This window comes from Lolium rigidum, unplaced genomic scaffold (assembly GCF_022539505.1).
Source record: "Lolium rigidum isolate FL_2022 unplaced genomic scaffold, APGP_CSIRO_Lrig_0.1 contig_20234_1, whole genome shotgun sequence".
In the NCBI taxonomy this organism is placed as follows: Eukaryota; Viridiplantae; Streptophyta; class Magnoliopsida; order Poales; family Poaceae; genus Lolium; species Lolium rigidum.
Genome location: NW_025899957.1, coordinates 107,228 through 124,738, shown reverse-complemented (window position 1 = coordinate 124,738; position 17,511 = coordinate 107,228). Strand labels below are relative to the sequence as shown.

Genomic DNA, 17,511 nt, shown 5'->3' with positions numbered 1-17,511 from the left:
ATACATTTGTGTATCATTAACTATGGTTGTCAATATTTGAATATTTGGATTGTTATTTTCCAATGAAAACAATATTATGTTTAACAATTTTCAACTCTCTTCCATTAACCCTACTCTATAGTCCAGTCATTCTATGACATATGTCATTGTATTTGGAATGTCACGTGACCTGACTTCGCTGGTATGGATGGCATAGTTGTGGAATCTTAATAAAACATTTTTGCTTCCAAATGGTTATGAATTCTAATGGTGCGTCTTATTAAAATTTAAGGATAAGCAACCATATAAAATTTCTTGTAGAAACATACAAAGTAACGTATAAGTATATGCAATCACATAAAGGGAAAGACATAATGATTAGACATCAATATTCTCAAAACAAATTATGCTCAATGCAACTTTATATTTCCAATTGAATGTGATTTATAGAAATACCTTATAAGACTTATAGTCTAAAAAATAAACAATGTACCTACACAGAAAATTCATATGAAGTAAAATTTAAAATGACTCTGAATTTCTTTTGAGTAAAAGTTGTTGCTTCTCGTGTAGTGATTCCATAGCTCTCTTCCATGATCAAGCACATGCCCAATAACTGACATTTAGTCCTCCACTATCTATGTAAAAGGAGTTGATCAACTGCTTTTTCAGCTTTAGTCCTTCGAATTGCACAATCATTATATGTTGTTTATACATGAAGTAACTAAACTTATGTAATATTTTGAACGTGATAACTGTTAAACTGCACTTTGGACAAATCTATGATTGCGATATGTTCATGTATGGTTATGATAAGCTAATGGTTGTGATCTTCTTAACTACAACTATGGAATCTATAGACTTGTAATTTGTTCAAATGCAACTATGATGATATGTTGGTGTTGATATTTTTTATGCTTTGTTATGGACATCTATTATTTGTGATATACAGATAAATACATATACTCCGCCAAGTTGATTATTAGATGTTTTGCTTTTGTGATAAATTTTGTAATGGTTCTCTTTTCTCTACCATATTTTATTTCAAAGTAGACTTCCATTCGTGATACAAATGGTAAAAATAATCATGATGGCTTAACAATGTTTTGTTCGGTGCACTAGTGAAAATGTGAAATATATATGGGTCCTGGTCCATCAGTAAAAATTAGACAACTCAATTGATGATCAAATATTCTTGCATACATCTTACTTTTCCTATTGTATTGTGTTTTGATTTTATCATTAACAATTTTAATAATTTCTAGAATATGCCATATTGACATGATGAGTTTTAGCTCTAAGAATTTCTAGAAAATCTGGCTAGGGTTCTCGCCCAATTCTTGGCCGGCCGCCGCCGACGCCCCTCTCTTCTTCGTCCTCCTCTCCACGATCCGCGCGTCGCCACAGGAGAAGAGGAGGAGGTGGCCTTACAGGGCCGGCGAGGCGGCGCAGGTCGGCGGCGAAGCCAACGGGGGAGCCGCAGCCACGCAGGCGATTAATCCGCCGCCCCCTCCTCCTCCTCCTTGAGGCGCCTCCAACGGTGGCACCGCCGTCCCCGCCGGCTCCTCTGCCTCCTCTCGTAACCAAGGTACGCACGTCAGTTCCTCTTCTCTTCTCTTGGTCGAACTGATGCTGGACCCGATTCAAATTCTTAGCCAGAATCATTTCAAATTCGCCTCTGACTCTCTCTCTCGCACCGGAAGAAGAGGGGCTGCTGCTTCCGGTGCTGCTATTATCTGTAGTAGCAGAATAAGAAGGTGCTAGCATTGAGTTTTCCTCAGGGAGACAATCGCCTGCAATAATCGTCCTCTGCGGTCTCCTTAAGGGTTCGGAATAAAAAAAAAAAATCTGAGGTGCACAGGCCAGCTCATTGAGTTTCTCCATGGAGGCCAACAACAATAATAACAGCTCTGAGAGCCAGAGCCAAGTAAGTCTCTCAGCGCCGCGCTGGCCCTCTCTTCTTGTATTACATGTTGATCCCTTTGTTCATCATTTGGTGTTTTCAGTTCTATTGATATTCCATTTTTCAAATACTATGTGGTATTCAGATCTGCAGCGCATGGGCTTCATCTTTTGTATTAACGATCTGAAGATATCACCTCAATATATGTAACTCACTTTATACAAACATAAATACATCACCTTGATGAATCTGAATGGCACCCAATTATCGATAGCAAGTGTACTAAGTGTACTTGGGAGGTATTTGGCTTTATCAATTGTTAGATAGAGTATTGTCTTTGTCACTATGTAACTATTTTGCTGTTTGGGAATTCTCAATTCAGTTAAGTGGCAGCTAAATAATAGATCCATAATTTATGTTGCAGCAACTGGAGGTTGAAGATAGGCTCAGCATGCTGACTGATGATATTTTACTGTCGATCTTGGGGAGAGTCAGTACACGTCTGGCTGCAACGACATGTGTGCTCTCTACACGGTGGAGGCATTTGCCTTGGTTGCTGCCAGAAGTTATGATTGATGTCAAGGATTTCCTATCTGTTACATGCCCTGACCCTGTCGGGGCAAATGATATGGAGAAAGCTATGGTGTCTTTGACCAAAGCAGCCAGGAGTTTCTTGGCTGATCACCAGAGAGGATCCACCATCTCAAGTCTGCATCTTAAGCTCTATTTAATCAACACTTTCTTGTGCGAAGTTGGCCCACTAATATGTGACGCAGTCGACAGCCGTTTGTTGAAAGAGTTGGATCTCTCCGTTCTTGACGAGACGGATATTTTGGACTCTAGTGATGAGGATATGCTGCAGCGAGCTCAAGAAATAGATTCTTTTTTCAGTGCCTACCCTAGTGTGCCCCACTGCCTCACAAAGCTCACTCTATATAATGTAGGCTTTGACAAATTGGACATGCACCATGTCTTGTTTGATTGCTGCAAGCAACTGAAGCATCTAATACTTGTGCATTGTGATGGTGGTATCTGCTCCCTCTTTAAGATTGATGCACCAAACTCAAACCTCTGTGTTTTAAATATCTACAAGTGTCGCTTTGAGATAATCGAGGTTGTCTGCCTTCCGAAATTAGAGAAGTTCTTATGGAATACATGGGTATCCGATTATGCCCCAGTAACCTTTGGTTTTGTTCCATCTCTTGGGGAATTAGAACTCTCATGTGGTTCATCATGTGGTCAACATGAATTTAAATTAAGCGAGCTTCTACATGGAGTAACAGGCCTGCATACTCTCACACTGGATTTCCAAGGAGAAAATGTAAGTGCTATTATATTTTAGCTAAACGGTATGTTTTCTGTGCTTGCAAACTATTAATTCTTTATTTTATCCTGTGATCAGCTTTGGTTGCAACCTGAGATCGAGGAACTCTTCACCGCTTTCAACAAGCTAAGGAAGCTGTCAATACGTGGTATTTTTGTTGAATTTGATATTTTATGGACGATGGCCTTTCTTGTAGCAGCGCCATCTATCGAAATATTACATATCGAGGTGATGCATTTTTTCTGTATTTCTTTCCTTCCACATTTGGAGTTTTAGTTTTCAAAGAAGTAGTGGACAGTCGTTAAAAACTTTCCTTCCACATTTGGAGCTTTACTTTTCAAAAAAAAATGCGGGAAGTCTTTTAAAACTGGATTCCAATCGCATATGTAATGAACTGGTCACACAAATACAGGTATGGGAACATTCATGTGACGTAGAGGCCAGAGTCGACTCCTTCCTTGACAGAAGGACACCTCAGTGGGAAATGCGCCTCAACGGCTCCGAGAACAGGCTTCTGAAGCATCTGGAATTCACTGGTTTTAAATCACTACAGCAGCAATTTGCATTCATAAGATCTGTGTTGGAGCGATCTCCCAACATGCAGAAGATAGTTTTGAGAGGAGATGAACAATGCAAGTATTGTGACGCCCTTGGGGAATCACCTTGTCCTTCGAAATTTCCAAAGAAGAAAGTTGAGCAAGAAATGGTGGCTAAGAAGATTAGACATGGCACATTCTCGCCAGAGATAATTTTTGAAGAATGACATGTGCTGTAATAATGTACTACTACGTCTGTTCCAAATTTTAAGATGTTTTGGTAGGCTAAATTAATATCCTACCAAAACATCTTAAAATTTGGAAACAAAGTAGCACTCCGTAGTGTAGTGCTCCTTCCGATCGGAGTAAATTGTCGTTGGCACTCCCGCGTTGAATAAATGCGATCCGAGGTAGTAGTTTGTGATTGTATCTCTCAAAGCCAAAATAATTTGCAATGCTTTAATTATGTTGTAAAAGAAACAGTTTGCATCTCAGATTTGTTTTGAATCTTGCTACTTTGACTGCACATTTGCACTTATATTGATCTTGTGTAAAAGATAAGCTTCAGAGTTAAATTTCATGCACAGAAATCTTATGTGGCTATTGGGAGGGAACCTTTGTTTTGGCTTGTGATCTGTCACCTGTACAGCCATGGCACACAACTAGTCAGTAGTTACAAGGGTTTGACGCAAAGCTCGTGAGATTGATCAGAAATTAACAGTTGCAGTGTGATTACTGGAAGGTAGCCATGGTTGTCACCACTAGTCAGTTTTTTTGGCACACTGAAGCTTTATTTGACAACCATGGCAGTGAGCTTCCTGTGGAGGATCTGAAGAAACAGCATCCACAAGGAGCTTGCTGTCTGAGAGGAAAGAAAAGCGAGGCCAGACTTTGAGCTTCTGCCTGCAAAACTGAAGATGCCGAAGAAGATACAACCTGAATGAAATTCTTTGCGTTCCGATCAGGATTGATCAAAAATACCCCCAGGCAGTACTTGGGTCAACTGCAGGCAAGAGAGCACCTGCAGGAACAGGATATATCCGAAACGCTTTGGGTTGGGAGCAGAAGCAAGTGCCCGTGGATCACCAGCAGCCTCAAACTTGTGATCCTCTATACTGTAGAAAAAAGAGCACACGCAGCACGAAGAGCCTACAAAATTGACCAGGATTTTCTGTTGAAAGTAGATAATTGTGAGCTTTCCAAACCATCCAAAGTATTGCAATTAAACGCATTTTGAACAGAAATTTCTGGATGTGCACTAGCAAGCAAGAACTGAATAATATTCGATGGGTAAAGTTTGATTGGAACTTTCAGCTCTAAAGCCCAGTGAAGAAGAAAAGCACGCTGCTCAAGCAAATGAAGAATGGAAAAAACAAGTGAACATCGTCTCTGGAAGTCCAAATCTAGAACATTCTTTCTTAATGTGAGTCTAGTACGGTCATCAGCCCTAAGTATAACTTTCGTCAAGAGTGATCCATACATTACTCAACTTCCCCATCCTCAGGTCTTTACATAACAATAATAGCAGGGGTGAAACAAAAAAAAACCACAACAACACGCTGCTGGTTCATTACAGCCAGCCTTAGCTAACACATGACTACATGAGCACAGACCATTAGCCAATCTACAGAACAAGCTGACTACATAACACTCATCCAAACGCAAGCATATCGTGTTGATCGGTTAATGCTTGCTCAACCCCCAAAACATATGCTGATGTAGTTCCAGTGAGGTCACAAAACAGGAAATCTGTCAACAACCTGTGAACCTGCTTTCTTGCTTGTTGCCAACAGCTTGAAAAGCATCATCTTGATATCCAAAACACGCGGCAATATATTGAACAGATAACGTGACATGAAATCAGAAATATGTATGTTTGAAAGATAAATTCTCTTGTTCAGATCATCTTTAGAAACCAATCCTCGTATCAGGCAATCAATGCATTTCAATAGATTGTCATCTTAATCTAATAAATTTCAATCCTTGGTCCTCACGGAATGTTACGCTGTACTACTATGAAAATAGCTAAATATCCAACACAAGACTCTACAGCGAGATCAAACATTAGATAATAATGTTTGTCAACAGTCTTTTGTTCTTATTTCCTGTAATTGCTGGATGGAAAACAGCAGCTGAAATGATAGAGAAGCATTAAAGAAAGGGTCTACAAAAAATAAGAAATCGAACATACAAATTAAAGGATATTCAAGAACACTAACACACACCAATATTCATGCATACAGTTCCTTGATCGAAGAACACTAAGACATAAACTCCTTTAATTTCATTCCAACATTTTTCTCCTCCTAACATTGCTCCAACTCTAATCATGAATACCAGATTCAACGATATTCAAGAACACTAACACACACCAATATTCATGCATGCAGTTCGACCATAGATAACCATACATACGGTTCCTTGATCGAAGAAAAATAATCAAAACCACGGCATGGCATAATATTCGGGTAACAAGTTTGATTAAAACTTTCAGCTCTAAAGGCTAAATCCCAGAGGGGAAGAAAACCACATTGCTCGAGCAAATGAAGAATGGGAAAAAAATGAACATCGTCATCATCCGTAAGTATAACTTTCGGCAAGAGTGAACCATTGCATTACTCAACATCCCCATTCTCAGGTCCTTACATAACAATAATAGGCGGGGGGAACAAAAAAACCACAATGACACACAGCTGGGTTCATTACAGCCAGCCTTAGGTAACACATGACTACATGAGCACCGACATTCTACAGAACCAGCTGGCTACATAACACGTCCTCATCCAAAAGCAATCATATCATGTTCATCAGCTAATGCTTGCACAACCCCGAAAACATATGCTGATGCAGTTCCAATGAGATAACGATAGAGAGTAATGAGCGTTTACTTTCAGCAGATAAAATTTAAAAGCTGTAAATGGAAATGTTTACAGCTTTGGATGGAAAACAGCTGCTGAAATGAGACAGATTTATTTAGCCTGCGTATCTAAAATAGGAAAAGGGAACATATAAATTAAAGGAAGGGTCTTCCGACTGTTATTAGAAAGGTATGGAAAACTTCCCTAGAAAGAGAAAGAAGTCATCTTATGACTGTTATTAGAAAAAATTATGATGTTGATGCTTCTTCACTTCATAATACTTGATGCTCGCACTTTTGTTGCGCCTAGCTGAAAGGCGTTAAAGAAAAGTGCTTATGGGAGACAACCCATGTTTTATTTTTCTGCATTTTTTATTTTTGTTGAGTCTTGGAAGTTATTGCCTCTGTAATGACCTCTCCTTATAATTATTATTTCGTTTCTGTGCCATGAATAGCCTCTAATGGAAGAAAGTAATATTGAAAAAGTTGTTGTCCAGAAACAGATTCTGTGTTGTTACCGTAACAATTGCGTAATTTTGAGCTGTCATTTTTATGCATATGCCCTAGGTTTATATCTAACTTTCTTTACTTGACCACTTTTCGAGATGAGCAACAGAAGATTTTTCTAAAAAATCGATCTTTACCTGTTGTTCTGTTTTGACAGATTTCTGCACTATTTGCATTTGCCTCTTAGAACTCTCTCTTTTTGAGTTCTTTTGATCAAAGAGCTTTTTGAAATGTTGCTACAATAGCTTATGCTTTAATAGATGTTTTATATATGCTAGTACTTAACACAAGTGGATTTGTTTATTTTAATTGTACTAATGCTACTAATGAAGAATTGTGTTAAGTTTTGTATGAAGGAAGTTTTCAAGTGTAGGGAGAGAAGAATGATGTGATAAGCTGAAGAATGAACAAAAGCTCAAGTTTGTGGATGCCCCTGCACCCCAAGACATATTCAAGAGGTACAAGCGTCAAAGCTTGGGGTTGGCCAAGACATCCCTCTTCATCAACAAAGAAACATGTCATCTCTCTATGCGCTATATTTTTATTGCTTCATACGCTATGTGTTGTTCTTGGAGCGTCTTTATTTTTTTTTTAGTTTTATTTTATTTTATTTTCTGTAGCATATGTTGGATCCCGGCACATTTGTTTTGGAGAAAGACCCGCTCCTTTTTAATTGCATAGAACGCTCTAGTTTTCGATGTTATTGTTCTGCGAGTGTTCTAGTTTTCGGGTACCGTGTTTAGCTCTTTTTCTTTTACTTGAATTATGTTCCGAGCACGTTAGTATTATTTATTTATATATAATTATCTCTCCAGTCCATAATGTATTTCATCTCTGAGAGTTATTTCAAATAAGTTGATTGGTGTTGGATACGAGTAAAATATTTCATGACTATAGTGATGCAAAAAGAAGCTTGTCTAGACCGTGGCATAGACTTTAGCATGTCATGTTGGATGTTATTCTTGTCATATGATTAGTTTTTATTGTTGTAGCATGACTTGTTTCAAATGGTTGAGAGTACATAATGTGTCATTCAAAGAATCATGTGTTGTTTCCATAATAAAAGTATAATATTGTGGTATTCTCCTTTGATGCTTTATTGGGTTGACTTGGCGCATGCTTATACCATGTTATGACTATAACCAATCAACTAAAGCCTCTATGATCATTTAGTTTTTGATTTATAATATCACTTTATGTTTTGATTGATAATATTTTGTCGCTATGTATGATTATGGCCATTATTGCTCTCTTAGTTGGTCGCTCCCAGTCTTTTGCTAGCCTTCACATGTACTGAGTATGAGCTCTACTCGTGCATCCAACCACCAAAAACCAAAGTTGCCAAATGTGTCCAACATATCTACCTATATGTGTTATTTCACCGCCACTCTCAAATAAATTGCTTGTGTGCTACCTTTAAACCTTCAAAAATTATCACCTGTTTTGTGTAAATTATAGCTCACGGTAAAGTAGTTTAAAAACTATTATGGTAAGTGTTATATCCTATGCATTTTTAGTTCTTATAAGTTTCTTGTTGTGTGATAACCATGATGTCATGGGGAACACCATCAATATGCTTTTGTTGAATATCATCTGAAATACTATGCATGCTCATCTTATTTGAAGTAAGGGAGATTTACCATGAGTTGCAAAGATTGGAGTATGCATATTGTTAGAGAGGAACTTTGGGTCACCAACTAAAGCCATGTTCACATGGTGGAAGTTTCAGCTGGACAAAAGTCTAAATATATGTTCTCCTTGTTTCCCTAGTATGGGTGTCCAAAAAGTTAAAATTCATCAAAATTGAGAAATCAAATGAGATTCATCTCCTAGGACCTTTGTACAGGAGGCAAGGAGGTATCTCTTTGTGACACTTGGTTAAAACATATGTATGTGATAAAAATCCATGGAAATCCAAACTAATTAGGACAAGGTGTGAGCACTATTAGTATATTATGCATGAGGCAAGTAAACTTATAGGAAGTTTTTATGCATAAGCCATACTATTTATCACCATGTCATCCAACACACTATTATATGGTCTTGTTCATCTCTCCACCAACAACTTGCAATACTATAAAACTCTTTTAAGCATTTCTATCGGAATTTACGGGTATAGATTGTGCAATCACCTTCAATCAAACTTCCTTTCATCTTGTTAATAGAATATTTTTCCATCCATCCAATAATTATCGCACACAATCTATCAATCAAATGTTGAAAACAATATTATCTATCCACTCCAACCATAGCTGACAAGCCCAAATATTTATCGCTTAAAATTTTCTAGCATGATATTTAGGATCTAGCACACCTGAACTTCCATATCCACCCATATTTGGATTGAACTAAATTCTCCATTTTTCGCCGCAAACAAGTTGTCCTGAACTGCTACATTACTGATCAAAATATCCTCCAAATTCACCCCTGGATCTGTTTCATATTTTCACGCCGATTCAATTCAAGTTCGCATCTGACTCTCGCGCGTGGGGGCAATTCTCAATTTGGCCATCCACAGTGAGCCACCTCCTCGCCGCCGGCTCCTCTTCTCTTTTGTATTCAAATTCACATCTAAAAGGATTTTTATTTTAATTTTTTTATCATTTTCTTTTGTATTTTACAAAGTTAAAAAAGACGACCGGGGGGTGTGTGGAGCCAAAAAAAAAAAACCCAGAAACATTTAGTTCGGGTAGGTGTTACAAACCGAGACTAAATGGTAGACCTTTAGTCACGATTTGTAATGCCAACCAGGACTAAAGGTTTTCGCGCTGGTGGGGCCTTCTGCAACCCCTTTAGTCCCAGTTGGTGTCTCCAACCGGGACTAAAGGTCCTGTTACGAACCGGAACTAAAACTTTTCGGGGTCTTACCCGTTCGAACCGGGACCAATCGGCACATTAGGCCCGGATTCAAACACAGCCGGGACTAGTGATCCATGCGGCTCCGAACAAAATACATGTTTTTAACTAGTGGTTACGTGTGTTTTTGGTCTTTTCGATTATAGGAAGTTTCTATAACTTTCCAATTTCAGTTTTCTCTTTTTCTTTTTTCCTTCGGCACTTCATGGTTTTGTCGGTTTCTAATGGTTTTGTTCTTTCTTTTGAACTCTTCTTTCTTTTATTTTTTGTTTCCATTTTTGTATTAAAATTCTGAATATTTTTAAAAATATGAATTTTTTTATTATATGAAAAAACTTCAACATCGATCAGTTTCTAAATTTATAACATTTTAGCTATGAACATTTTAAAAAATCTAAGAGGTTTCAAATGAGGACATTTTTCAAAGCAAATAAAAGTAATAGTACCTGTCCAAAAGGATGTTGCGAGTTTGTCTAAATTTGTATGTATGTAGATACTTATTCGTGTATAGATGCATCTGAATGTAGAAAATATCTGACATCATCTTTTTATCAATGGATTTAGGAAAACGAAAAAACTGCTAGAGGACAAGTTTCTAGAACATTTCAATTCCGGTTTTTCCTTTTTTTGATTTTTCTTTGGCTCTTCATGGTTTTGTCGGTTTTTATTTGGTTTTTGGCTTTCAGCCTTTTTCAGTTTTCTTTCTTTTACTTTTCTCGATTCTTTTTTGATTGAAACTTCTAAAAAAACAAAATATAATTTTTTAATTTTAACATATTTCTCATTTGAATAATTTTTAACATCGAACAATTGTCGATTTTGTACAATTTTAGATATGTACAAAGGGACTAGGAAACCAAAGAAACTGCTCGAGAACCCGTTCTGCGTACACGCACGCAAGCGGGGGTATAGGGGCACCCCTCGCGCACCCACTACTTCTACAAGGACAACACCATTGGGCTGCAATGCCTCACCTTGCTCCCAATGCCGGCGGGCCTGCCCGTTCAGTTTGTTCCTGGGCACTCTGTTGCAGACGAGGACAAATATGATCTACGACATTAACTCTGGCCAGCTGACGCTCGAAAAGGTGGCAACTTTACCAGTGGGCAAGAAGTTCATGGTGGTATATATCTACTCCTCGTGTGGGTGCTCCTGCTACTCTAGCTAACTAGCCATGGTGGCCCTCGCAAATGCCAGTGTATCATTTTTAGTTGATTTATGTGGAGAGGAGCACCGCCAGTGTCCAAATTGACCAAAAAAATGTAGATACATGGACATTCACATTATACGATAAATAAGTATCATGTGTGCATACAATATCATCAATTCTTATTTTCGGAAACATTATAATTACCATATATATCATTAGTTGTCCATGATACAAAAATGTCATATACAATTAAGTTCAGTATGTGAGGTTGTCTTTATGTGATGTTAGATCAGTAAGTAAGGTTAAAACTAAATTTAATTCCTTAATAAAGTAAAAAAAAATTATCCACGTCGATATAAAGGTCGACTGAACAAAAGGTATTTTAATTTAACTATAATTTGATTTATCTTCCTATTGTTCCTTCATTAGTTTGCAAATACATGACATTCTCACTTTGGTATGAAATACATGTCATGTTAGACATGGAAAGTTTACATTACATAACTCTGAGCTTTGATTACTATAATGCTGTGTTTGGATGCATAGAATCCTCTATGGAATTGAATTGGACTTTCAGATTCCAAATCTAAGATGGAAATGAACTGGCTGCGAATTCGAATTCGGCTGTTTCGATGTGTGATACGTCCAATTTGCATCACTATTTTATATCATAATTTGCTGTTATTCATTGATATATTTCATATTGGGACACAATACTTATGTTATTTCATCTATTTTGCATGTTTCATGATTATTTGGAGATCGCGCACCGGAGCCGGGATTCTCGCTAGAAAAAGCACCGTCGGGATGCAATATTTCGGAAGATCAACTGTGGAAGGAAATTTCACCAAAAATCCTATTTTTCCGGATGACGAAGGAAGCCGGAAGGGGGAGCCAGCTGGACCCAAGGTGGGCCCGGACCATAGGGCGGCGCGGCCCATGGCTCGGCCGCGCCACCATGTGGTGTGGGGCCCCCACAGCCCCTTTCGCCTCCTTTTCTTCGCGAAACCCTTCGTCCCGAAGACCTAAGCCACGAGAGGGATCCTCACGAAGGGTTACGGCCGCCCTGCGGGGCGGAGAACACCAGAGAGAAAATAGCTCTCCGGCGGGCAGGAATCCGCCGGGGAAATTCCCTCCCGGAGGGGGAAATCGACGCCATCGTCACCGCCATCGAGCTGGACATCATCTCCATCACCATCATCATCATCTCCACCATCATCATCGCCGTCTCCACCGCTGGACATCGTCACCGCTGTAGCAATTTGGGTTTGATCTTGATTGTTTGATAGGGGAAACTCTCCCGGTACTGATTTCTACTTGTTATTGATGCTATTGAGTGAAATCATTGAACCAAGGTTTATGTTCAGATTGTTATTCATCATCATATCACCTCTGATCATGTTCCATATGATGTCTCGTGAATAGTTCGTTTAGTTCTTGAGGACATGGGTGAAGTCTAAATGTTAGTAGTGAATTATGGTTGAGTAATATTCAATGTTATGATATTTAAGTTGTGGTGTCATTCTTCTAGTGGTGTCGTGTGAACGTCGACTACACGACACTTCACCATTTATGGGCCTAGGGGAATGCATCTTGTACTCGTTTGCCAATTGCGGGGTTGCCGGAGTGACAGAAACCTAAACCCCCGTTGGTATATCGATGCAGGAGGGATCGCAGGATCTCAGAGTTTAAGGCTGTGGTTAGATTTATCTTATTTACTTTCTTGTAGTTGCGGATGCTTGCAAGGGGTATAATCACAAGTATGTATTAGTCCTAGGAAGGGCGGTACATTAGCATAGGTTCACCCACACAACACTTATCAAAACAATGAAGATTAATCAGCTGTATGTAGCGAAAGCACTAGACTAAAATCCCGTGTGTCCTCGAGAACGTTTGGTCATTATAAGTAAACAAACCGGCTTGTCCTTTGTGCTAAAAAGGATTGGGCCACTCGCTGCAATTATTTCTCTCGCATTTTACTTACTTGTACTTTATTCATCCGTTACATCAAAACCCCCGAATACTTGTCTGTGAGCATTTACAGTGAATCCTTCATCGAAACTGCTTGTCAACACCTTCTGCTCCTTGTTGGGTTCGACACTCTTATTTATCGAAAGTACTATGATACACCCCCTATACTTGTGGGTCATCAAGACTATTTTCTGGCGCCGTTGCCGGGGAGCTGAGCGCTATTGGTAAGTGGAATTGGTAAGGAAAACATTTACTGTTTATGCTGATTTTATTTCTGCCTGCTGCTATAAGTCATTATGGAGAGATCTTCTCTTCAATTTCTATTTGGGAAATCTACTACTACTGCAACGGTAGTGGATGAGGCGCCAGGTGAGGAAGTAATACCATATAAAATACCTATGAAAATTATTGAACGTGTTATGGATAACCGCTATGAAGGGGATGGAACTGTCCATCCTGGTGATCATTTACTGTTTTTGCATGAATTATGCGGGTTATTCAAATGTGCAGGTATTGCTATGAATGAAGTTAGAAAGAAACTATTCTCTATATCGCTGTCTGGTAAAGCGGCGCATTGGTATAAATTGTCTGAAGAATGGTGATTCTCTTGATTGGGAGGACATTGTGCCTTTATTTTATTCCAAATTCTATCCTCCAAGTGAAATTCACAAAGATCGGAACCGCATATATAATTTCTGGCCTCATGATGGAGAGAGTATTGCCCAAGCTTGGGGGAGATTGAAGTCTTTAATGCTCAAATGCCCCATTCATGAGCTTCCTGGTAATGTTATTATTGATAATTTCTATGCAAGACTTTCTTTTCAAGACAAGACCTTGCTGGATACTTCTTGTTCCGGATCATTTACACGCAACAAAGAAGAGTTTAAAAGGGACCTTCTTGATCGGATCCAAGAAAATACTGAAGGTTGGGAGAACGACAAGGATAGAGAATCAGGTATAATTTATGATTATAAATGCATTGAAGCTTTTATGGATACTGATAAATTTCGTAATATGAGTTCTACATATGGTCTTGATTCTCAAGTTGCTGCAAATCTTTATAAAGCTTTTGCCTCTCATTATGAATTTCCTAAGAAGAATTTTGACAAGTATCATGAACCGTATAAAGATAAAATTGATTCATCTATTAATAAATGTGTTGTAGTTGAAACTGCTGATCGTGTTATTCCTGAAGCTTATATTGAAAAAACTCCTTTTCCTGCTAAAATGAAGGGGTACTCTGTTATAAATAGTGCGGTTCATAAAAGTGAAAAGAAACCTATAGAACCTGAAAGAACAAATAAAAGTTGAACCTCGTTGTTGCAATAGTTAAAGATCTTGTGACTGAAAATGTGGAGGATGGTCATATTATTTTCACGTGAAGATGCTTCTAATATTGTTTCACATCCTAATAAACCTAAACAAGTTAGTGTTCCTATGCTATCTCGTTAGAATTGGTGATCATTGCTATTATGGTTTATGTGATATTGGTGCAAGTGTTAGTGCTATACCTTATGAGCTTTACACGGAGATTATGCACGAAATTGATTCTTGTGAACTTGAAGATATTGATGTGGTTATTCAGCTGGCTAATAGAGAAACTATTTCTCCAATTGGTATTGTTCGAGATGTGGAAGTTCTATGTGGTAAGATTAAATATCCTGCTGACTTTTTGGTACTTGGTTCTGCTGCTAGTGATTATTGTCCTATCATTTTTGGTAGACCTTTTCTAAATACTTGTGGAGCTATTATAGATTGCAAGAAAGAGAAAATTTTGACTAAATTTGCTGGTGAATCTTATGAGTTTAACTTCTCTAAATTTACCAAAACTCCTTATAAAGCTGATTTGCCTAGTAATGATTTTAAAATGGAGGAGTGTGCATCTATTGTTCTTGTTCCTAATAATCCTTTGCAGCAACATTTGGAGAATAGCGAGAGTGAAGTTTTTAGGAAAGAAAGAGATGAGCTTGAGGAGATTTTTCTTCGCCAACCTATTCTCAAGCATGATTTACCGGTGGAAGATTTGGGTACAACACCGCCACCAAAGGAAGATCCTGTTTTTGATTTAAATCCTTTGCCTGATAATCTTAAATATGCTCATATTGATGATAAGAAAATATATCATGTTATTATTAGTTCTAAGCTTACAGAGTTTGAAGAAGAAAGATTATTGCAAATATTGAAGAAACACCGAGGTGCTATTGGCTATACTCTTGATGACTTGAAGGGGATTTCTCCCTCTATTTGCCAACACGCCATTAATATGGAAGATGATGCGAAGCCTGTTGTTGAACCTCAGCGTCGTCTAATTCCCAAGATGAAGGATGTGGTAAGAAATGAGGTATTACGACTTCTTGAAGCTGGTATTATATATCCTATTGCTGATAGTAGATGGGTTAGTCATGTGCATTGCGTTCCTAAGAAAGGAGGAATGACAGTTGTGCCTAATGATAATGATGAGCTCATACCTCAAAGAGTAGTTGTAGGGTATAGAATGTGCATTGATTATCGAAAAGTTAATAAAGTTACTAAGAAAGATCATTACCCTTTACCATTTATTGATCAAATGCTAGAAAGGTTGTCTAAAAATACTCATTTTTGTTTTCTTGATGGTTATTACGGGTTTTCACAAATTGCTTGTTAAAACTAAAGATCAAGAGAAAACCACTTTTACTTGTCCCTATGGAACTTATGCTTATAGGCGTATGCCTTTTGGTTTATGTAATGCTCCTGCTACTTTTCAAAGATGCATGTCTGCTATCTTTCATGGCTTTTGTGAGAGTATTGTGGAAGTATTCATGGATGATTTTTCCGTCTATGGGATTCTTTTGATAGTTGCTTGCGAAACCTTGATAAAGTTTTGCAGAGATGTGAAGAAACTAACCTTGTTCTTAATTGGGAGAAATGCCACTTTATGGTTAATGAAGGAATTGTATTGGGACATAAAATTTACGAGAGAGGTATTGAAGTTGATAGAGCTAAAGTTGAAGCCATTGAGAAGATGCCCTATCCGAGGGGTGTTAAAGGTATTCGTAGTGTTCTTGGTCATGCTTGGGTTTTATAGGAGATTTATTAAAGATTTCTCCAAGATTTCAAAGCCTCTTACTAATCTTCTTCAAAAAGATGTACCTTTTGTTTTTGATGATGATTGTAAGGAAGCTTTTGAAACTCTAAAGAAAGCCTTAACAACTGCTCCTGTAGTTGAACCTCCTGATTGGAATTTGCCATTTGAAATTATGTGTGATGCTAGTGATTTTGCTGTAGGCGCTGTTCTTGGACAGCGAGTAGATACAAAATTAAATGTTATTCATTATGCTAGCAAGACTCTTGATGCTGCTCAAAGAAATTATGCTACTACTGAAAAAGAATTATTAGTTGTAGTCTTTGCTTGTGATAAATTTAGATCTTATATTGTTGATTCAAAAGTTACAATTCATACTGATCATGCTGCAATTAGATACCTTATGACAAAGAAAGATGCTAAGCCGAGGCTTATTAGATGGGTACTTCTTTTGCAAGAATTTGATTTACATATTGTAGATAGGAAAGGTGCTGACAATCATGTTGCTGATAATTTTTCTAGATTGGAAAATATTGCTTATGATCTTGTTCCTGTTAATGATAGTTTTCCAAATGAACAATTGGCTGTAATAAAGGTGAGCTCGCGAGACAGTCCTTGGTATGCTGATTATGCTAACTTTATTGTTTCCAAGTACTTGCCTCCAACCTTTTCAGCTCAGTAGAGGAGGAAATTCTTTTATGACTTGAGGCATTATTTCGGGATGACCCACACTTATATAAAGAAGGAGTGGATGGTATTCTGCGAAGGTGTGTTCCCGAATATGAACAACAAGAGATATTGAGTAAATTTCATGGTAGTGCTTATGGAGGACATCACGCCGGAGATAGAACCACGCAAAAGGTTCTACAATCAGGTTTTTATTGGCCAACTCTCTTCAAAGATGCAAGGAAGTTTATTTTATCTTGTGATGAATGTCAAAGGGTTGGTAATATCTCCAGACGCAATGAAATGCCTATGAACTATACTCTTGTTATTGAACCGTTTGATTGTTGGGGATTTGACTTCATGGGAACTTTTCCCTCTTCAGAAGGTAATACTCATATACTTGTTGTTGTTGATTATGTTACTAAATGGGTGGAAGCCATACCTACAAAAAGTGCTGACGGTGAGACCTCTTTAAAAATGCTTTTAGATATTATTTTTCCTAGATTTGGAGTACCTAGATATATTATGACTGATGGAGGTTCTCATTTTATTCATGGAGGTTTTAGAAAAACTCTTGCTAGGTATGGTATTAATCATAGAATTGCTTCCGCTTATCACCCTCAAACTAGTGGTCAAGTAGAATTATCAAATAGGGAGATTAAATCTATTTTGGGAAAGACCGTTAATAAATCTAGAAAGAA

At 37.9% G+C, this 17,511-nt stretch overlaps 1 protein-coding gene across 3 annotated transcripts in view; it reads left to right on the top strand.

Moving 5' to 3' along the window:
- The first annotated feature begins 1,456 nt into the window (after positions 1–1,456).
- The window catches only part of LOC124680568, a 38,746-nt gene continuing 22,691 nt past the window's right edge, over positions 1,457–17,511 (top strand). The window contains exons 1-5 of one of the 3 annotated variants that reach the window (XM_047215630.1): positions 1,457–1,567; positions 1,686–1,906; positions 2,307–3,203; positions 3,285–3,434; positions 3,619–3,994. In XM_047215630.1, the coding sequence (XP_047071586.1) occupies positions 1,862–1,906; positions 2,307–3,203; positions 3,285–3,434; positions 3,619–3,969 (1,443 nt within the window). In that variant the 5' untranslated portion in view covers positions 1,457–1,567; positions 1,686–1,861 and the 3' untranslated portion in view covers positions 3,970–3,994. Of the gene's footprint in view, positions 1,568–1,596; positions 1,907–2,306; positions 3,204–3,284; positions 3,435–3,618; positions 4,007–4,047; positions 4,258–17,511 lie in introns of those variants that run through there. The other 2 variants (XM_047215629.1, XM_047215628.1) reach the window with 2 other exon arrangements.